We start from the raw sequence: 23,384 nt of genomic DNA, 5'->3' as shown, positions 1-23,384 counted from the left end.
AGTTTGTTCCCGTGAACCCTTCCCACTGTCCTCTTAAATTCCCTCTACTCTCTTCTGTGGGCACTGTCAGCCTGCCCTCTATTTCAGTGTCTTTGGTTATATTTTGCTTGTTTCTTTGTTTTGTTATTTAGGTTCCTGTTAAAGGTGAGATCATATGGTATTTGTCTTTCACTGCCTGGCTTGTTTCGCTTAACATAATGTTTTCCAGCTCCATCCACGCTGTTGCAAAGGGTAGGAGCTCCTTCTTTCTTTCTGCTGCATAGAATTCCATTGTGTAAATGTACCATAGTTTTTTGATCCATTCATTTACTGGTGGGCATCTTGGTTGCTTCCAGCATCTAGCTATTGTAAATTGTGCTGCTATGAACATTGGGATGCATAGGTTCTTCTGAATTGGTGTTTTAGTATTCTTAGGATAGAGTCCCAGCAGTGGAATTGCAGGGTCAAAAGGCAGATCCATTTTTAGTTTTCTGAGGAAGTTCCATACTGCTTTCCATAGTGGTTGTACCAGTCCGCAGTCCCACCAGCAGTGCACTAGGGATCCCTTTTCTCCACAACCTCTCCAACACTTGTTGTTTGTTGCTTTGTTTATGATGGCCATTCTGTCTGGTGTGAAGTGGTATCTCATTGTGGTTTTAATTTGCATTTCTCTGATGACTAGGATACTGAGCATCCTTTCACATGTCTCTGGACCCTCTGTATGTCCTCCTTGGAGAAGTGTCTGTTCAAGTCCTTTGCCCACTTTTTAATTGGATTCCTTGTCTTTGTAGAGTGCATTCTTGTAAGTTCTTTATATATTTTGGAGATTAAACCCTTGTCTGGGTGTCATTGGCAAATATGTTTTCCCATACAGTTGGTTCTCTTTTAATTTTGATAGTTTTCTTTAGCTCTGCAGAAGCTTTTAATTTTGATGAGGTCCCATTTGTTTATTCTTTCCTTTATGTCCCTTGCTCTAGGGGACAAGTCAGTAAAAAAGTTTCTTCGTGAAATATCTGAGATTTTCCTACCTACGTTCTCTTCAAGGACTTTAATGGTGTCGCGTTTTATATTTAAGTCTTTTATCCACCTTGAATTTATTTTTGTATATGGTGTAAGTTGGTGCTCAAGTTTCATTTTTTTGCACGTGGCTGTCCAGTTCTCCCAACACCATTTGTTGAAGAGGCTATTTTTACTCCATTTTATCTTGCTGCCTCCTTTGTCAAATATTAATTGACCATAGAGACTTGGGCTTATTTCTGGGCTCTCTGTTCTGTTCCATTGGTCTATGTGCCTGTTTTTATGCCAGTACCAGGCTGTTTTGATTACAGTGGCCTTGTGGTATAGTTTAGCGTCAGGTATCGTGATCCCTCCTACTTTACTCTTCTTTCTCAAAATTGCAGCTGCTATTCGGGGTCATTTATAATTCCATATAAATTTTTGAAGTATTTGTTCTATGTGTGTGAAATATGCCATTGGTACTTTAATAGGAATTGCATTGAATGTGTAAATTGCTTTGGGTAGTATGGACATTTTGATGATATTAATTCTTCCAATCCATGAACATGGTATATGTTTCCATTTGTTTGTGTCTTCCTTGATTTCGGTCTTCAGTGTTGTGTAGTTTTCTGAATACAGGTCTTTTACCTCTTTGGTTAGGTTTATTCCTAGATATTTTATTTTTCTTTTTTGCTATTTCAAATAGGATTTTTTCCTTGATCTCTGCTTCTGCTGTTTCATTGTTGGTGTACAGAAATGCCTTTGATTTCTGGATATTGACTTTGTATCCCGCTGTTTTGCCGAATTCATTTATTAGGTCAAGCAGTTTTTTCGTAGAGTCTATAGGATTTTCTATGTATGCTATCATGTCATCTGCAAACAGTGACAGTTTTGTTTCCTCCTTTCCGATTTGGATGCCTTTTATTTCTTTTTCTGGTCTGATTGCTGTGGCTAAAACTTCCAGTACTATATTGAATAGAAGTGGTGAAAGTGGGCAGCCTTGTCTTGTTCCTGATCTTAGTGGAAAAGATTTTAGTTTTTGCCCATTGAGTATGATGTTGGCTGTAGGTCTCTCATATCCATATATGTAGGTCTCTCATATCCTTTATTATGTTGAGGAATGCTGCCTCTATTCCCACTTTGCCGAGTGTTTTTTATCATGAATGGGTTCTGTTCCTTATCAAATGCTTTTTCTTCATCAATTGATATGATCATGTGGTTTTTGTTCTTGCTTTTGTTTATGTGATGTATTACATTTACTGACTTGCGAATATTGAACCATCCTTGCATCCCTAAAATGAATCCCACTTGGTCATGGTGTATGATCTTTTTAATGTATTGTTGGATGCGGTTTGCCAGTATTTTGTTGAGGATTTTAGCGTCAATGTTCATCAGTGATATTGGCCTGAAGTTTTCTTTCTTTGTTGTGTCTTTATTTGGTTTTGGAATTAGGATGATGTTGGCCTCATAAAAAGAGTTTGGTAGACTCCCATCTTTTTGGATTTTTTGGAATAGTCTGTGAAGGATAGGGGTTAGCTCTTCCTTAAATGCTTTGTAGAATTCTCCTGTGAAACCATCTGGTCCAGGGCTTTTGTGTGTTGGGAGTTTTTTTGATTACTGCTTCAATTTCTTTTGTTTTTACTGGTCTGTTCAGGCTTTCTGCTTCTTTTTCACTGAGTTTTGGAAGATTATATTTTTCGAGAAATTTGTCCATTTCATCTAGGTTTTCAAATTTCTTGGCATACAGTTCTTTGTAGTAATTTCTTACAATCCTTTGTATTTCTGTGGTATCTGTTGTAATCTCTCCTCTTTCATATCTGATTGTGTTTATTTGGGTCTTCTTTCTCTTTTTCTTGATGAGCCAGCCTAAAGGCTTTTCGATTTTGTTCATCTTTTCAAAGAACCAGCTCTTGGATTCATTGATCCTTAGAATTGTGTTTTTAGTCTCTTTGTCATTTAATTCTTCTCTGATCTTGGTTATTTCCTTCTTTCTGCTTGCTCTGGGCTGCCTTTGTTGTTGTTCCTCGAGTTCTTGTAGATGTAGGGTTAGGTTGTTTGTTTGGAACGTTTCTAACTTTTTTAGGTGGGCCTGTGTCACTATGAACTTCCCTCTCAGGACTGCCTTGGCTGTGTCCCACAAGTTTTGGGTTGTTGTGAGTTCGTTTTCATTTGTTTCCAGAAAAGTTTTGAGTTCTTCCCTAATATCATTCTTGACCCATTCCTTGTTTAATAGCATGCTATTTAATCTCCATGATTTTGAGTGTTTTGCGTTTTTTTTCCTTGGGGTTGGTTTCTAGCTTCAGTCCCTTGTGGTCTGAGAAAATGCTTGGTATGATTTCAATTTTCTTGAAATTCTTGAGGCTTGTTTTGTGGTCTATCTTTGAAAATGTTCCGTGTACATTTGAAAAGAATGTATATTTAGCTTCTTTTGGATGGAGGGCTCTGTATATATCAGTAAAGTCCATTTCATCAAGGGTATTGTTCAATGCCACAATATCTTTGTTGATACTTTGTTTGGAAGATCTGTCCATTTTTGATACTGGGGTGTTAAAATCTCCCATTATAATTGTGTTGCTGTCCATATCTTTCTTGAAGTCCTCTAAGATTTTCTTTAGGTATTTGGGTGCTCCTATGTTGGGTGCATATATATTTACAATATTTATGTCTTCTTGATGGATTCTTCCCTTGAGTATTATGAAGTGACCTTCTGGATCTCTCTTTATGGACCTTTTTTGGAAGTCTATTTTGTCTGATATGAGCATTGATACCCTGGCTTTTTTTTCCTGTCCATTTGCTTGGAAGATTTGTTTCCAGCCCTTCACTTTCAGCCTGTGTAGGTCTTTTATCCTGAGGTGGGTCTCTTGTAGACAGCAGATATGTGGGTCATTTTTTCTTATCCATTCAGCTATTCTATGTCTTTTGATTGGAGCATTTAATCCATTTACATTTAAGGTTATTATTGATAGGTACTTATCCATTGTCTTTTATGGATGTGTATTCCCCTCTCTCTCTCTCTTTTCCTTCCCTTCCTTAAAGCAGTCCTTTTAGAATCTCTTACAGAGCTGGTTTGGTCGAGGTGTATTCTTTTAGACTTCTTTTGTCTGGGAAGCTTCTTATTTGGCCTTCTATCTTGATTGAGAGCCTTGCTGGATATAGTAGCCTTGGTTGCAGACCTCTGGTTCCCATTACCTGGAGTATTTCTTGCCATTCTCTTCTGGCTTGAAGTGTTTCCATTGAGAAGTCTGCTGTTAGCCTTATTGGGGCTCCCTTGTATGTTACTTCCTTTTTCTCCCTTGCTGCCTTTAAGATTCTCTCTTTGTCTTGAAATTTTGCCATTTTAATTATGATGTGTCTTGAGGTGGGCCTCTTTGGATTCCTCTTTATTGGGACTCTGTGTTTCCTGGATTTGTGTGACTTTTTCTCTCATCAAATTAGGGAAGTTCTCCTTCATTATTTGTTCAACTAGGTTTTCGATCCCTTGTTCTTCTTCTTCTCCTTCTGGTATCCCTATTATATGGATATTATTACGTTTCATATTGTCTTGCATTTCTCTTAATCCCTCTTCATTCCTTCTGGGCCTCTTTTTCTTTTCTTGCTCTTTCTGGATGTTGTTTTCTACTTTGTCCTCTAATCCAATCTTCTGCTAATCCAATCTTCTGCTTCCTCAATCCTGCTTTTCATTCCTTCTACTGTGTTCTTCAGTTCAGAAATTGTATTCTTCATTTCCTCTTGACCTTTGTTGTGAGTTTCTATTTCGTTTTTCATGTTTATATATTTTGCAGTGAGATTAATGTAGTTTCCCTCTAATTTCTGATAGCTCATTGTGAGTTCATTGAACTTCCTGGGAATCATTGTTTTGAACTCACTATCTGATAGTTGAGTTGCCTCTATTTCATTTAGCATTTTTCCTGAGGCTTCCTCGTTTCCCTTCAATTAGGGGTTGTTTCTTTGTTTTCTCATTGTTCGTGGGTTTCTTCTTTTTTCTTCTTGTTTTTTAAATTGATCTGTTCTGATTCCCTGTAATTATGGTGTGAACTTCTGTGGTAGAATATTTGTGAGATTCAGTGGTGCAATCTCCTTCGTGTATCCTGGTGTTCACAGCTTCCCCCTACTCTTTTTTGTGATCAGTTGGAGGAGTAAGGCAAAATGGTTTAAAACAGCAAGACAGTATACTATGATACTTACATTAGCAGCCAGTAGAGAAGAGATGGGTTATCCTTTGGCTCCTTATAGTGTTAACCGTGATCCTCCACCCCACTATCCACGTTTTAGAGAGGATGGAAAGAAGGTAAGACTCTTATTGGAGACGAGAGGATTGTTAGTTGGATCTAGGAAGCTGTGAGGCTGTAGGAGGTCAGATTCTAAGGTAGGGTTGGATTAAAGATTAGTATATAGGAGTAGTGTGTAAAAGAATAGAGACAACCCCCACAATAGTATAGTTCAGAAAATTGCAAAGTGGGCTGAGATCAGGTAGGGGTATTGCGTAGTATTTACAATTGTATAGACTAGGTTTTACTAACAGTAATAGTAAAGTGACAGTCTTGTGGCAGAATCGATGAGGTCTAGATAACCAGAATAAAGAGTATAGAACCTTGAAAGGTGTATTAATGGAAAACAGATGAAGGATAGTAACTTATCAACACATTGTGACTGAGATACCATGCGGAACCTGTCAAATGACAGTGTAACCAGCCAAGCAAAGAAGATGATATAGAAATAATTCCAAAATATTATTAAAATAAAAAATGTCAGAAAAGTGAGAAAAAGATAATACAAATTTACAGTAACTTGCAAGATTAAAAAAAAGGAAAGAAAAGCAGAAGATGTAGTACAGGAGAGATAAATTTGGAGTGGAAAGAATAATATTAGGATGAATGGAAGAGAAACATAAGGGATTGCGAGATAAAAATAAGAATTGAAAAATAAAATTCACATAAGATAAAGTCAGTCAATCGACAACAGCCACAAAAATCCAAAACAAAACCCAACAAAACAAAACAAAATAAAAAAGAATAAAAAAAACCTCTTGTTGGTTTCTAACTGGCCAGACCCGTTTTTCTGATCTTGCTAGCTTCAGCTGGCTGAGGGACCTTTGAAATGCTTCTCTCTCTCCCAGCCAGATCTCAGCAAGTCTGTCAGGTACCCTGGGCGCTCCTGAGCACACTGGCTCTGTGCATCTCACTTCCACGTTCTTCCGGACTCCGGGGTCCTGCAGGGTTCCAGCTCTATGATCTCAGGAGGCACCCGCAATGTTTTGGGATTCAGTGCGCCCTCCCTGGGAATGGTAAAAGGGCACGCCCCTCACCCAAACTTTTGAGATTCGGGGCCTAGGATCACCCTAAGCGCCTCGCCGCGACCCTTCTGGGTTCACAGCTCGCGCGAGTTAGTCTTCCCGATGGTGCGCGAGCCGAGCCCTTTCCAGATCCGTGTTCCCCGCCGAACCGCACTCCGGCCAGGCTAGGGGTCTTGGCGTCTTTCTCGGCTCCCCGGGTCGGGCTGGCTGGAAATTTCTGAGCCACTACTGTATGAACGCACCAAGCACCACGTCCCTCCCGGGATCACAGCGCGAGATTCAGGCCTCCCTATGGGGCACGAGCTGAGCGCGGCCCGGCTCTGTGCTCTCCACTGATCTGCACTTCCACCGGGCTAGGGGTGCAGGCGCTCTTCCAGGCTGTCCCTGGTCGTGTCGGCTAGTGGCCCTCACTTCTCCCAGGTCTCTGGGCGGTTTTTTTCCCAGTCCAACTGGCCAATCTGTTCCTTCTAGCAACACATTCTCCCCTGGAGTTGCTCACCCCCCGTATTCGGGGGAGGGAGCAGCGACTCCCTTCTCCCGGGAGCCCTGAGGCAGACCCGGGAGCACCGGGCCTGGGGACTGCACACCCCGAGACCCCTCGCTGATCCCTAGGCCCCTTTTGTCCTGAAGCAGTCTCCTTACCGTCTGGTTTTTCAGTGACTGCAATAATTTTTGATGTCCTGCTTTCAAAAGTGATTCGGTAACCTAGTCCACTTGCTCTGTTTCTCCACCGATCCACGAGTTTCCCTCCTCTTCACAGAAGCCGAGAAAAACGCTGCCTACAATAAAGTCGCCATCTTCCGTCCCTTCCCAATTTTCTATTAAGTTTTGCTAGGTTATTTTTTCTAGGAAGTTGTCTATTTCATATTTATTTCAAAATATTCTGATTATCTTGGATTTTATCTGTAGCATATTCAAGTGTGGCTAGCCCCTTTTTCATTCCTAACATTATTTATTTATACTTTTCTTTTGTCCTTGACCATTCTTGCCAATAGATGGTCAATTTCAAAGATATTGTGAAAGAGCCATGTCTTTTCGAAAAATGTTCTCTTGTGTTCCTCCCCATGTGCTGCCATCCCCTTCCCCTTGTTGTCATACATACATATACACACATGTGTATACATTTTTGTGTACATATATAAATATAAATGTTTGATAGCCTTTATATCAATTATCAATTAAAGATTGTGTTTGGCAGAAGTAATCTTGATCTTCCCTTGAGAGATAAATGAGAGATACAGTTAAAAAAAATAAGTTGGCTGTTAGTAAGAGTCAGTTTTTATCTTATCCCCCTTTCTTTTATCATGTTATTTTTTTTTTGTTTCCTGCTGTCTTTGAGTTTTTCTGTTTTGCTTTTTGTTCTAGTTTCTCAAGTTGGTTATTTATTGCATGATCGGCCTTTTCTAATAGTATTTGAGTTTGTAAATTCTTTTTACGTAGAACTTTAGCTGTATCCTCCAAGTTTTAATATGTAATGTTTTTTGTTACTCTGACATTTTCTTGTATTTTCATTATGGTGTTTTTCTTTGTTTCATGAGTTATTTAGAAATGTGGTTCTTAATTTTTAAACATAGGAGACACTTCTTCCATATCTTATAGGTTATATTTTTTTATCTCTTTCTTTCTTGTTAGCTTAGAAGTTATTTGTTCTGTTTCTCTTCCTTTAATGGTTATTTTATAAATTTTGATAAACATCTTTAACTTCAGAAAATTGAAAATTAGTAGATATCTTTTACTCTCATTCTGAACAACGTAAGAAAAACAATTGAAATTTAATCACTCCTGCTTGCTTTACATGCTGTTCTTGTCTGTCTATGCCTATTTTCTCTTGACTGAAATTATATGCTGTAACCTGTTTCTTACTTTAGGCAAAAAAAACCCTGCCAGGTATGTGTAAGTCTTTTGTTTCTCATGTTTTGAATTTCTGGTCATTCCAGTTGTTATAAACTACCCAAAGCCAGTTTGCACACACCATACTAACTCCTCCTGTTTTTTGACAGGTGTTTTGGAAGTTACTTCCATATGTATGCAGATTCTGACCAAAAGTAGGCAAATAGCCAGTATGCATAAAGTATTTTATATAGCCTCTTTAAATATGATGGTGCCTCAGTTCTCTGCTGTCACATAAAATGCTCACTCTAGGCGAATAAAGCAGTATTCCAAAGACAAGATTTTTGTTACCTAGACTTTCCAGACCTTTTAGGGATTAAAACCTAAGCTTTTTTCCTGTTACAAACTTGTTATACATATTTTCCCATATTAAATTTTTTTAACTTAAGATATATATAATATTACATAGTATATTTGTACCATAATTTGATGAATACTTCTGCCCTTTGCTGGTTGTTATTTATGTTTTTACTAGGTTTTGTAAAGAAGGCTGCAGTAAATAATCCTTGGACCTGAGAAGTGTTTGGTTTATTTCCTTAGAATGGGTTTCCAAGAGTCAAATTACTTGGTTAGAAGCATATGAACTTTTTTAAAGTTTTGATACTTTTTGACAGCTATATTCTGATAGTTACAATTTAAGAATTAGTGGAACTGCCCTACTTGGGAATTTCTTCCTGCTTTTCCTATCTCATGCATGGGTTACTGTGGCAGGTACATCATAAAATAAATTTTTGAGGAGTGAGATAGATTAGGAAGGGTTAATAGGAACATGGTTAGTGTTCATTAACTTTGTTAGGAAATCAAACTTTGTTTAAAAAACTTTCGGTTTGACATAAGAAAAGTTTTAATGTTTTTTAATTTTTTAAAAACCAGGACAAATGTTTTAAGAAGTTCAACATATGCTATCAGTTATCAGGTTATTAACCTCTTTTTAAAAAAAAAAACTAATACAGGTAGCTTTTCCACTTTTAAATATTATGGTTTGGAATGAAGCAAGCATTTGGAATTACATTATTCATGGGATTCAGCATATGAATTAGTTTTGTAATTTGAAAAATTATTGAATAGTTGTGATCTGAGTACAATGTAAATTAGGCACTACTTTATTCTTCACAATTCTTATAAAAGCTAATAGTTTAAAAAGTAAGATTAATAGGTACTGGCCTTAAAAATTAACTGCTAGAATATTAGTTTAGTTTATCAAACATACATACATTTAGCAAACATTTATTAACCATCTATTCTAGTAATCTGTATTTTTTGTGATACAATAGTTATAACAGTATGATGTCACATGAAAAATTAGAGAAATTAAATTATTGGGGTATTCTGAAAAAAGAAAGTTGACACTTGGACAAGGTGTTGAAGAATGTATACAAGATGCCAATCCAGAGGATAAGCCAGTTAGTTACTAAGGAAAATAATTACAATAGGAGAATGATAATCAGAGGAAACTGTAAAAATGTAGTAAAGTTCATGATATTGTACCTGATTTTTAAGGTGTTAGTTAGGAGATGGTGCTAAGGTGTGAAGGATCTTGATCCTGAACCCTATTAAGAAGGTTTGCCATCAAGAAATAGGTTGTGAAATAATCTACATTTTTTGTAGGTGCTGGTGCTAAATCTCATTACTGAAATAATAAATGAAATAAGATAATGATTGGGAGTTAACTTTATTCAGACTTTAGTTTAAAGATCATTATGACTCAAGGCTTTGATGGGGAAACTTGCTTGCTAGTGTGCTATGCAGTTTCAAGAAAGAAATTGGTGATATTATGGTAGAAAATCCTAATGTGGGAGAAAAAGAACACTGAGAGTACTTTTTTTTTTTTTGCATATAATGGTTATACATATAGTCATGTGATAGTAATAAGGTAATAAGAACAGTGTAAAGATTCTTTTTTAAAAAATATTTTATTTATAGACACAGGGGAAGGGAGGGAGAAAGAGATGGAGAGAAACATTGATGTGCGACAGAAACATTGATCGTTGCCTCTCACATGCCGCTACCAGGGGACCTGGCCCACAACCTAGTTATGTGCCCTGACCAAACCAGCAACCTTCCTGTTTGTGGGATGGTACCCAACCCATTGAGCCATACCAGTCTGGGCAACAGTGTAAACATTCTTAAAACTAAAAATCAGCAGGGAATTATGTGAAATGGTCAGAACAATAAGCCAAACAAATAAACGATAGGTTTTAATCGAGATGAAGTGATAGGGAACACAGTACATGCATAGCTTACTGTGGGATGTTGCAGTGATCAATGAGAAAAGAAAAAATTAATTCTTTGCTTTTGCCTTCAATGTCAAGGAGAATTATGTTTACAGTAATACTATGTGCAAAGTAAACATAGATAAGAACCACTTGCAATAGAAGACAGAACAAAGTATGTTAATCAGGGAATTATTTAAATAAGTATATTTCCTAGCCTGTACATATTTCATCCAGTAATACCAAGATTATTATCAAATGAAATCACTAGTAGCAATTGGCAGTTTTTCAAATATTGTGAGAAATGGGGGTATTAGAGGAAGGGACATAAGCAAATAAATATATGCCTAGTGAGCATAAATGATACAGAAGTAGGATATTTCCCATTTTGAGTACATAATAGGCACTTCTGAAATCAACTTTGTTTTCTCATCTCTGGAGCATATTGAAATATTGTTGAAATTTATTTTACCTTTTTTGGATGTACTAAGATGAACATATATTTTGTATGCAATTTGACCACTAGATGGTGCTCATAAAGAAGGGATTTGTATATACAGCTCTATTATTAACCTTTTTCAGTTAAGTCTTATCTTAGTACAGTTATATGTTTTAGAATTTAATAAGCCAGATAGTAAAGATAAAAGGGTAAGGAAAATGCCTGTTATGCTGCATTTACAGTACATTAGTTTTGCAGTTATGTACTTTGTAAATTTTTTTGGTATTTTATAGTTTCAATATTGTTTTTTCTCTTCTTCTTCAACCCTTTTAAATTTCTCTCTAGGATTACCTCACCCTTGCCTTTGTTACTATACCTGAAGACTTCTGGGTTTATTTTTGAGTTTGGAAAGGTGTACAAATTGTTTAGGGCCTATACTGTATAAAATTTTTAAGTCTTTTGCTTCCATTTAATGTTATAAAATAAAAACTCGCACAGTCATAAATCTTTCATAATTAAATTTTAGGTTATGTAATTCACTAAATGGGATGTACTTAGTTTACTTCTCTTTGTTTAGAATTCTATAGATAATATGATTCTGATAAAAATTAGATTGTACAGAAAAATGAATGTTAATGAATGCTTTATATATCATATTAAAATGTTAATAGTAATTCTTTTTGATGATTTAGACATTGTGTATTACTTTTTTTATTTTATTATATTAAACAGACTTTCCAGGTTTCATAATGAACCTAAATTTTGTTTTAATGGAAGAGTTTATCTGTAAGCCCCGCTACATGAATAGGGCTACCATAAAGCAGAGGTCAGTAAGGAGTTGGTTGCCTTATGCCTTTTAATTAAATCATACGAATCCAATCATGATGTAGGTATATACCATATTTTTGGACCATAAGATGCACCTAGGTTTTAGAGGAAAATAGGAAAAAAATTTTTTTGAAACCAAAAATATGGCAAAATATTTAATAACATAAATAACATAGTATTTCACCAATGTAAATGTAAACAGAACTCAACAACAGCATCAACAACCATTATTCCTCCCAAATTTGGGGCGGGGCAATGTCTTAGAGTCCCAAAAATATGGGTACATAGTTTCGTACACATATATTGAATATGGGGCAGTAAATGAGATGAGCCTAAATTTTTATATCTCTTGTAAGGGGACATTTTTGTAATTGCGTTCTTGTTGTCAGCGGATTTGAATAGGGAATCTAATGCATTGAGAAGTATTTCTTCTCCACAATTGGGATATATAGAATGGAGTGATCTGTCAACTTTATTTTTATTTTTTAAGTATATTTGATTGATTATGGTATTACAGTTGTCCCAATTTTTTTGTCTTTATATCCCCCTACTCCCTGCACTGCCCCTCCACCCTCCAGCATTCTGCCCCCCTTAATTTATGTCTGTGGGTTGTAATACAAGTTCTTTGGCTTCTCCGTTTCCTATACTATTTCTAACCTCCCCCTGTCTATTTTGTGCCTGCCTATTATGCTTTTATTTCTTGTACCTTTCCCCCCCCACCCCATTCTCCCCACTGATAACCCCCCATGTTATCTCCTTTTCTTTGATTCTGCTGCTGTTCTAGTTGTTTGCTTAGTTTTTGTTTTTGTTTTTTTAGGTCCAGTTGTTGATAGTTGTCAGTTTGTTGTCACTTTACTGTTCATATTTTTTATCATCTTCTTTTTCTTAGATAAGTCCCTTTAACATTTCATATAATAAGGGCTTGGGATCTATCAACTTTAGATTGTTCCCAAGCAAGAAATCTGGGGAACAAACAGTTTACTGTTTCTATCTGTGCTGGTATTATTTGCAGCTTGAATAGGAAATTAGTGTTCAATATCCTCATCTAATCTAGAATGACAGAATCTGCCTTCTGTGGGTTTTCATCAGACATGGATCAAGGCACATATTTTGAGACCAAATCAATTACTACTGCATTTGTATAAACTACACTAATCAATTCTTCATAATAAGTACCTAGTCCATAGTAAAACTTTAATTTTTTTCAAGAGGTTTCATTTTTTTCCCTTCTCTGTCAGCCTTTAGTGTTTTGCCGTATTCCCCTGCCTGCTAATGTATGGGGCCAGTATGTCTAGGGCCACAAAATTGCCAAGTACTGTCTGTACAGCCCTTGAGAAGAAGCACCAAACTTTGCTCTAATCCCTGTCACAAAGCATCTTATTCCAAAGAGTCCCACATGACTCTCTTCCTTTGCTGGGCATGTGTCTGGAATCGCACAGGCATCATTAGCATCTTGCCGAATCAAGATTTGCAGTGGACGTGGAGATGGTAGTTTGCCAGTGCTACTTTCCAAGTAGGCATTTAGTTGATGCTGGTAAGCATATATCACATAGTAAGCAAGGTTTTATCATATGTCCACATCTGAAAAAATTTCCAGGGCTGAGATTGGGACTTAATGATGTGTTTATATCAACTTTAAATTGAATTAGTCATTAGTAAATTAGTTAGTATTTTTATATATGTATTTTTAAGTGACCATATAGTGTATTCTATACTAATGTAGTATTGTGTTAATAGGACAAACTTAGGAGTCTGGTTCTCAGACTTGAGTGTGCTTAAGAGTCACTTAAAGGAATTTTTAAAAATGAAAATCTGCACTGGCTGGTGTGGCTCAGTGGATTGAGCACTGGCCTGTGAACTAAAGGATCTCAAGTTTGATTCCCAAGTCAGGGCACATACCTGGGTTGCAGGCCAGGTCCCCAGTCGGGGGTGTGTGAGAGGCAACCACACACTGATGTTTTGCTCCCTCTCTTTCTCCCTCCCTTCCCCTCTCTCTAAAAATAAATAAATATTTTTAAGAAATAAAATAAAAATGAAAATTCCTCAATCCCCCTTGCTCCTGAAAATTCTGATGGGGAAGAGGAACCAGTCTGGTTTGTAACCAGCACCCTAGGTTATCCTGAGGTGGACTACAATGTTGAAAAACACAAACCTAGGTATTAGATTTCAGAAAATACCTGTTTAGCAATCAAGCAATATTATTTTGTGAGCCAGAGTATTACTTATATAGTGTTGGATAAAGCATGTTCCATTAGTTGTTTAAAAATTTACCTTTAATTCTTTTGTATTTTTATGAATTTATAACTTTATGATCTTAATGTTTATAGTATATGGGATGATGCTGATAATAACAGTTCTTTTTACTACAAAAGTTCCAGAAACCAAATATTTATTTTGCTAATCGATCTGTTTCTGCCTCCATACCCAATTATAAAAAACAAATATATTACATAAAATGATTGTGTTACCTTGCAGATGGATTTCCCTTTATTATTAAATCCTTGGAGTTTAATATAGGGAATATCTTTTTAAAATTTAGAACCAGTGCTAATTAATGTAAACTCCTTCCAGATGTAGAAATTTATGTCACTGACAAAGGTTTATTTAATAAAATTATTTTAAATGATCAGAACTGTTGGCAGAGAATCCTCTTGTATTTTAAAATTCAGTTCATATTTACAATTTAAGCAGTAAAAAGGCCATTGGATTTTACTATAGCCTGTGATTGAAACGGATAATCCAGGGTTTCTCCATGCAGTACATTAAATCAGGCAGCTCCAAAGGGTCTTGGTAGTTCAGTGTTTATAACATCCTTCTTTACCTGCTAATCGACCTCACTTCCTGAATTTCAGTCCATCTAGTTATGAGCTAACAAAAGAGCAGCTTTTGGTTCCTGCAGATGCTGGTGAAAAAATAATCATGAGAAAGAAATCCACCTTATGCCACCTTTCTTGTCTGCAAATATAAACTCAGCCATCATGCAGTTAACAGGTACAGAGGAAAGAAGACACAAGCTCTTTCATGGGAAGAAATTACAGAGAAAATGAGCATCATTTCTCAAGGTTTTTATTTTCTCTGATCTACAAGTGATGCTGCTGTAATTCTAGCTGCAGTTTTTACCGATCATTCACCATTCAGCAGCTGGTAGAGAAGTAAGAACTGCTTGGCAACCACCTGCAGGGCCGCAGAGATGAATTACATTTTCGGGAACAACACACTTCTGTACTCTCGTGCCAGTCGAGGAGGCAATGCTAGCTCTAGCCATGGCTCAGTAGGCCCAAAGCAGAAACACTGGGCAAAAAAGGGCTCATCAGATGAACTGCAAGCTGAGCCAGAACCTTCACGCTGGCAGCAGATAGTTGCATTTTTCACTCGAAGACACAGCTTTATTGATTGCATCTCGGTAGCCACCAGCTCCACCCAGGTAACATAACACTTGTTGAAATTATTTTCAATATATTTTGGTTCATGTTTGCTTTGAAAAAATGTACTAGTATAGGTTTTTATTATTAAAAAATATAATCTGAAAAATATAACACTCTGAAACCTTGGATATGCAGAAATGTATGTTTTTGGTCCATTTGTGTAGGTCTTCAGCATGAAAGGGGGAAGAAAAAATGTTTTCCCTTTTGATCTTATGTAATGCCAAACAAAACAGTCTCAGGTTCTGTTGAATAACTTCTCAAATAAAAAGCTATTGATATATAAATTAAAATGTAAATTGATATTGCTTGTCTCCTTTTTAGACTGTTAAATGCTATAAGGTATAATGTCTGACAGCAGAAATTACGTATTTAGCTTTTTGTATGTCACTAGATATTGTTATAGTAATAAGGTGAAAAAAGATAAGTTGAAATATTTTTTATTTTCTGTTTTGAGAATAGATTAAATTTAATATAGTGAATTGAAATTGTGAAATACTATTATGTGTATCCTTATATCTTAAAATTATATTAAATTATGGTTTATTCAGGGAATTTAATGCATCCTTCCATTTCTATAAATATATATTACCTAGGGTTAATTTGAAAGCAGTAAACTTGTGTAATTACACAATTATAAGAATATTTTTTAAATAATCAATTGACAGTTTAGAGATGAGCAAGCACTAAAAGTCTCTGAAATTTAAAAAAAATTTTTTGAGGAAATGAGTATTGAAAATAAGCAAAATAAAAAATTAATAATTCAAGTGAAATACCTATTGGTATTAAAAGAGGGTTGGGGTAATATATTTGAATACATTTTAACATATTCATTCAACTTTCATAAAAATGAAAGTCTAATTTAAAATAGTCTAATTTAAAAACAAGGTGAGAATGCTTTTTTCCTTTGACATCAATAATATTTAAATTAACAAAATACAAGGTCTGGCACAAATAATGCCCCTTTTTTATTACAAAATCGTAAGCATGTTATTCTGTAACATAACAATATCATGCTCAAGCAACCATATATGACATTTTAGGTGAGATTTCAAATGAAAACTCTAAATTATTACATCCATATTATTGCCCTACCAGCCACCCCCAAGCAGGCATTACTTCTGCCAGACTCTGTATGTACACATACCCCAGGGCTTTGAAAAAATAAATTTCTTTAAAACTTAAAAAAAAAAAAAAAAAAAAAATATATATATATATATATATATATATATATATAAAATTAGAAGCAGTACAATAAGCCTAAACTGTCAACAGCTTTTCTTTTAGTTACTAGAATTACCTTTCAATAGTTTGATTTTTAAACACTGTCAGATTTCTTAAGTAAGAGATTCTACTTACTCTTCTTTCATGGTTGAGAGAAATGGAGTTACTAGGGCTAGGGAGAGTCATAAATTTTTTTTATGTAGGCACTAAGGTTGCTTATAATGAAACTTATTCAGAGGCAACAACTTATTTAACTCTTAGATTAAACTGCCCCCCACATTTAACTTGCTTGATTTTGACTGTGATTACATGTATCAGAAGAGGGTTGCAAAGACTAAAGTTGGGCATTGTTATTCATTGAAGATGAATAGTAAATGATATTTTTTATTGTCAAAAGAAAGATATGTTAAAACATTTTTAACTTTATAATTTACAAAAATATATAATACTATATATGTATACAGACACATATACACTGCCATTGATAATATAATTCATCTTACTAAGGGCATACAAATGAAAAGGAAATGAAAAGGGCATACAAATGAAACCTCAGAATTACATTATACTTACTTAAGAGTTGAAATAAAAGGTTGCTCTTCTGTATTGCACTAAAATAAAGTCAGTTTTAATACAAACTATTTGCAATTGATCCTACAAAGTCATTTAAAATTTTTTCCCCATTTGATTCAGATCATTTGTGTATACTAATAAATGACTTGTTTTTATTTCTTTCAGATCTTTGCATTACTTATCTTTTTCATTATCTTTGCATTTCATCTTTAGAAGTGTAGACATTTGGTCAAAGGTTTTGGCTTTCATTTCTTCTGCTCTGGAATACCAATATGTCACTTTTTATTATATATATTTTTCTAACTGAAAACTTGGATATTTTATATATACAAGCCTTTTGTGCTTTGTCACTGGAATTAATTTTATTGAATAAGATATAATAGGACTGAGAAAGCATTAGACATAGTTGGATCTTAGTTGATGCCAGAATATATTTTTCTGTTTCATCTCCTAATGGCTGGAAGTTTTATTTTTTAGCAGTAGAATTTCTATATAGTGAAAAAATAAAGTAGATTAATGAAATTTCTCAGTGAAGCATGTACTATATACCTATGGATATAGTAGTATGATATTGATAGAGTTTTGTTATGTGATAAATAACAACAGTGATGACAATGACCAGGTCTCCTATATCGCTCTTGTCAGAAGTATTCTTTTTAAAGATCTGATACCAAGATTAGCTTTGAATCTAATTTCTTATAACTACACTACATGATATACCTGGCAATTTGGAGAGTTGTTATTAAATCAAGTTTTATTAATTTGAAAGTCATTACTCTGATTTAATACCCCCTCAGATATCCTCTATAAGTAAAATTTTATTTTCCTTATAGATTCATTTAAATGGCTTGTCTGTTTGAAGTATTCATTTTCATAACTGAGATTATATACCCAGTGCTACTATAATATCTGGAATTTGGTAGGAAGTCATTAATGTTTTTTTAAATGATTAGGAAGGCAAGTAGTTATAAACTTGTAGAATAGGGCTTGTTATATGGTTGGTGCTCAGTAAGTGTTTATGGAGTTTATTAATTTCTGTGTCAGTCACCTGGAACCTTTTAGCTCATGGCCTTCCAAAACATGGTACCTAATCTGAAACCACTTGGATAATTATGTTTATTGGATTTACTCTTCCCCCGTGTCTTTACTTATTCATAGCAATCCATCTCTTTCTCCACTTCCCTTTTATTCCCCTCCATTTTTCATATTTTCTTCAAGCCATAAATATTCCCCATGCTCCTGATCTCTCCTTACCTTTTTGAGTCCCCACCCAATGATGATAACCATACACCTTATAAACTGTTTCTAATTTTTGTCATTTGGTTGTATCCCAAAAGTTTACATTGTGGGTTTCTGTTTTTCTGTTTGTTGTGTTTTTTTTTAATGTTACATTAAGATGAGTTTCTTGTGAATTATTTTACTTTGCTATAAATTTTTCTTTTGGGGGTTTCATACTACTTATGTTCTTAATTTGGAATAGTTACAGAAAAAGTGGCCTATTCGCTGTCAAGTCCTCTTTAGTTTCACATCACAGAATTCCTTCTCTTGTGTTTAGGATACTTGATGCCAGTGTGTTCCTATCCTACTTAGCAAATTCAAGCTCTGTTCCAGTCTAGGACAAAATTTTATATTGGGTTTTTTAAATTTCAGTACAGTACTTCTAGATTCTCCTACCTGATTAGCTCTTAGGTAAAAAGTTTTATCTACTTGGTGATGTTTGTGTTTATTAATGAGAATAGCAGTTGTAAACTTTGAACATCTGTGAAGTGGTAGGTCACTTTGAATGTGGATTTACCTACTATTCCTATATTTTAGACTACTTGAAAACTCCCTAACATGAATCACTGTAAATATTCAAATTAGGTTTGCCCATTCCTCAAAAATTGACATGCCAAATTAAACTGAAAACAGCCAAGTTCGGTTCCCAAGAGTGAATGGAATAGACATGATGACTTATAATTGGAAAACAGCAATTTTCTTTTTATTGAATTTATTGGGATGACATTGGTTAATAAAATTATAGGTTTCAGGTGTACAGTTTTATGATACATCATCTGTGTATTGTGTGTTCACCACCCCAAGTCAAGTCTTCCTCCATCACCGTTTATCCCCTCTGTACTCTCTTCTGCCACCCCCCTCTCCCTTTTCTTCTGGTAATCACCATACTGTTGTCTGTGTTTATGAGTTTGTTTATTTTTTGTTTCAGTTTGGATTTTTTGCTTAATACCTTAACCTTTTTCACCCAGCCCTGCAACTCCCCTGACACCTGTCAGTCTGCTCTCTAAAATTTTAATGAGTATTAGGCACATGAATTAAATAACCTTTTCAGAGGGAAAAAATAAACCCGTTCTAAATTAAAATGCAAGAAAACTCTGTTCAGATATCCATATGGAATTGTATATAGTTTGTATAAAAACAATAATAGTGTTTTAAACAAATATATTCTGGATTATAAAGGATTTGATTTTTAGAGTTATGCTTTGGATATGTTGCCTCAAAAAAGATAAGAGTATCAACCTCATTGAGTTCATTGTATTACGTCATTTAATATATTTACCATACCTAAAACAGTGCCTGGCAGCTATTATTATTTTATTATGTTTTTTTATATTGCTTAACTTGGATAATCTTAGACAAATTCAATACAGATAATTAGGAATTATAGCACCTAGGGTAATGTAATTCACTCAAGCATTCAGTAAATAGTGTTCACTAAGTTAACAGTAAGTGTAAGCTGTACACTTTAAGAATTACAGATCTTAGCACCCTTCAATTGCAAGATTTAAGGGAGGGGCCCCAAAGAGCACCTCAGATTCTCTGTGAGACCATGAGTTCCCTGCCAACCCTCCCAAAATTCCTTTTTGCAAATTGCTAAATCAGTCACAGATAGACAACTAAATTTAACTAACTTTCTACCTTTTACCGACTTCCCACAAGCATACTATCAGGACCAATCTTATATTCCACATCCGTTTTAAACTTAATCACCGCACCTGGCATTCTTCTGAGAGTACAACCCTCACAAAAAGTGAAGCTTTTATCTGTCCCATATCTGCATTATGGGACCAGCAAGTGGAGTTGTTTGTATTCCTTATCGTATTGATACTTATAGATAATTATACGTTTTCTCTCTCTTAAAAAAAATGGAGATATCATCAGAGAGTATTGTCTAATTCCTCTTCTAGTCATCTGTGTTTCCACAAATCACTACTTACTTACTGATGGTTTGAACACCTGTTTTACTATCTTTTTTTCTGTCCACTATTCTGGAATCATTCTTAGTAATTATCAATATCCTTGTGTGATCTATCCAAATCTTACATATCAATTCTTTGATACCCTGAACTTCCAGGATCTTGTTTTTTCTTTCATTTGAATGACTTGCTCAAATGGTTATATTTAAGACCTCATTAGCATTGACTATACCAGCAATTTTCAACCTTTTTCATATCATGGCATACAAATACTAAATGCTAAAATTATGCAGCACATGAAAAAATGCATTTTTTGCTTATCTAACAAAAAAATAAGTAGAGTTTTGATTTATTCACACCAGATGGCTATTGTTGTGTTGGCTGTTGTCATTTTTGGCAGGGGGTTAGGTGGATGATCTAAGGGGTAAGAGGTCAGGGTCCCTAACTAAATACTCAGGTATTGCATATTTTTAATTCTTGGGGTACACCGGTTGAAAATCACTGGACTATACCACTTATAAAATCTCAGTTTTAAGCATTTCATACTATATGACAAGCACTTCCTTTCTTTTCAGCTCACTTCCCCTACTACAAAGATTTTTAAAGATACCCTTTGAAGACCTCCAGTTCAGCTTTTTATTGTCTATCACTTCCTTTGTGTTCTCCCTTCCCTTCTTGCCTTGCTCAGATTCCTCAGACTGTAAACACTGTCTTTCATAATCTCAGCTCTCTTTAGCCCTTCTGTCAATTCATTAGTACGATCAGCCTTGGTTAATTGCAGCTCTGTTCTTCCTCCTGCACACCAGCAAAGCAGCATGTTAAATTTCAACTACCTGTTTTCTGGCCTTTGTTCTCAATTGTTGGCCTCTTAAAATAAATGATACATCTGTATACCTAAAGCTCACCCTTTACTTCTTTTTTTAAAATTTAATATTTATTGTAACTTTTCCATTACCACTAAGTCCACTTATACCTCCTCCCCCAGCAATCACTGAACTGTTGTCCGTGTCCATAAGTCCTTTTTCCTTTTTTGCTCAGTCCCACCGTCCCCTCCCCACTAGCTGTCATCATGCTTTCCATCTGTGAGTCTGTCTCTGTTTTCCTTGTTCAGTTTGTTCATCAGACTCTATGTATGAGTGAAATCATATGATATTTGTCTCTCTCTGATTGGCTTATTTCACTTAGCATAATGTTCTCCAGCTCTCTCCATGGTGTCACAAAGGGTAAATAGTCTTTTTACAGCCGCGTATTATTCCATTGTGTAAATGTCCCATAGTTTTATCTACTCATCTACTGATAGACAATTGGGCTGCTTCCGTATCATGACAATTGTAAGTAATGCTGCACTGAACATAGGGGTGCTTATGTTCTTTCAAATTACTGTTTTGGGTTCCTTCCGATATATTCCCAGAAGTCAGATCACTGGGTCAAAAGGCAGATCCATTTTTAATTTTTGAAATATCTACATACTGCTTTCAACAGTGGCTGCACCAGTCTGTATTCCCACCAACAGTGCAAAAGGGTTTCCCTTTCTCCACATCCTCCCCAGCACTTGTTGTTTGTTGATTCATTGGTGATTGCTGTTCTGACAGGTCTGATACGATATCTTGTTGTGGTTTTAATCTGTATTTCTATCATAAGTAGTACATTGAGAATCTTTTCATATGTCTATTGGCCATCTGTATGTCCTAGTTGGAGAAGTGTCTATTCAGGTCTTTTGCCCATTTCTTAATTGGGATGTTTGGTTTTTTGGTATTGAGTTTTGTAAATTCATCAGATGTATTGGCAAATAGGTTCTCCTATTCTGTGGATTGTCTTTGTATTTTGCTGATGTTTTCCTTTGCTGTGCAAAAACTTTTGTTTGATGTTGTCCCATTTGTTTATTTTTCCTTTTGTTTCCCTTGCCCGGGAGGATATAGCAGATAAAATATTGCTACAATCAACATCCAAGATTTTGCTGCCTGTCTTTTTCTTAGCCTTGGTTGTATGTAGGTCCTTGGTCTTCATCACCTTGAATATTTTCATGCCACTGCCTTCTGGCCTGAAATGTTTCTATTGAGAAATCAGATGACAGTCTAATTGGTGCTCCCATGTATATAACTGCTTTTCTCTTGTGGCTTTTATGATTCCCTGTCTTTAAGCCTTATCATTTTAATTATGTGTCTGGGTGTAGGCCTCTCTGGGACTGTCTTTGCTTCCTGGACTTGGTGTGTCTTTTCCCTCACCACACTAGTGGAATTTTTGGTCATTGTTTCTTCAAATAGTTTCTTAATCCTTTGCTTACTCTCTTCTCTTTCTGGTATTTCCATGATGCGAATGTTGTTATGCTTCATGTTGTCCAAAAGGTTTCTTAAGCTCCCCTCATTGTTTAAAATTCTTTTTGTATTTGCTGCTCTGCCTGGGTGTTTTTTCTGCTTTGTCTTCCAAATCAGTAATTTGATTCTCTGCTTCATCTAACCTACTGTTTATTCCTTCCATGTTACTTATTTCAGATATTGCATCCTTTATTTCTTAGTGGTCTTTTTTTTTATGGTTTCTGTGTCTTTTTTCATGCTGGTGAGTATCCTTATAATCATTACTCTAAACTCTGTCTGATAAAATGCTTGCCTCCATTTCATCCACCTCTTCTGGAGAATCTCTTCAGCTATTTTCTTAATGGCTCTAGAAACTCTTCTGCTGCCTCTTGGTCTGCAGAGGCTGCTTCTCCTATTGCCTTGACATTTTTAAAACCCAAATCAGACCATACTTTGCTGGCATTAAATTCACCAGCTTTAGCCCTGACAGGTGTGGCTCAGCTAAGTTTCTTGGGGCCTCATTCCATGAGGCAAATGGCTGCTGATTCCACTCCTGGTCAGAGCACATGCCTGGGTTGCTGGTTCAGTCCCCAGGTGGGACAAAAGAGGCAACTGATTGTGTTTTTCTCTCACATCAATATTTCTCTCCCTTTCTTTCTCCTTCCCTCCCCCGTCTCTAAAAATAAGTAAATAAAATCTTTTTTTAAAAAGTCTCCTGCTTTAGATCCTTAACCTTCCTTTTGCTTTAAGTTGTCATATAATGACTTCTTTTTTCCTTGGATCATATTAATCTATAGGTATGCACTTTGGTACAAAATGAATAGGAATTTCACCAAAAAAAAAAAAGCGGACTTTTCATACCTGCTGGTATAGCTGCAGCAACAGCTTCACAAATGTTCTTTCTTTACAATGGTCCTTGAGCTGCATTCATTTATCTTGAAATTGTGTGCAGTCATAGCTGCAGACCTCAATTTTCGGTACATCTCAAGCACTTGAACAGCTTCTGGTAGTATCATGACTTTTCTGTATTCTTGGGAGC

At 35.6% G+C, this 23,384-nt stretch overlaps 1 protein-coding gene across 19 annotated transcripts in view; it reads left to right on the top strand.

The window, feature by feature from the left end:
• The window catches only part of DLG1 (discs large MAGUK scaffold protein 1), a 293,473-nt gene that overhangs the window by 84,796 nt on the left and 185,293 nt on the right, over nt 1-23,384 (top strand). For 2 of the 19 annotated variants that reach the window (XM_028505116.2, XM_036018300.1), the window contains exon 1: nt 14,060-15,062. The exons of 16 other annotated variants lie outside the window; for them this stretch is intronic. In XM_028505116.2, the coding sequence (XP_028360917.1) occupies nt 14,829-15,062 (234 nt within the window). In that variant the 5' untranslated portion in view covers nt 14,060-14,828. Of the gene's footprint in view, nt 1-14,059; nt 15,063-23,384 lie in introns of those variants that run through there. One more of the 19 variants, XM_028505118.2, reaches the window with a different exon arrangement.

The sequence above is a fragment of the Phyllostomus discolor genome, chromosome 2, assembly GCF_004126475.2.
Source record: "Phyllostomus discolor isolate MPI-MPIP mPhyDis1 chromosome 2, mPhyDis1.pri.v3, whole genome shotgun sequence".
Lineage (NCBI taxonomy): Eukaryota > Metazoa > Chordata > Mammalia > Chiroptera > Phyllostomidae > Phyllostomus > Phyllostomus discolor.
This window is presented reverse-complemented; position numbering and strand designations above follow the sequence as displayed.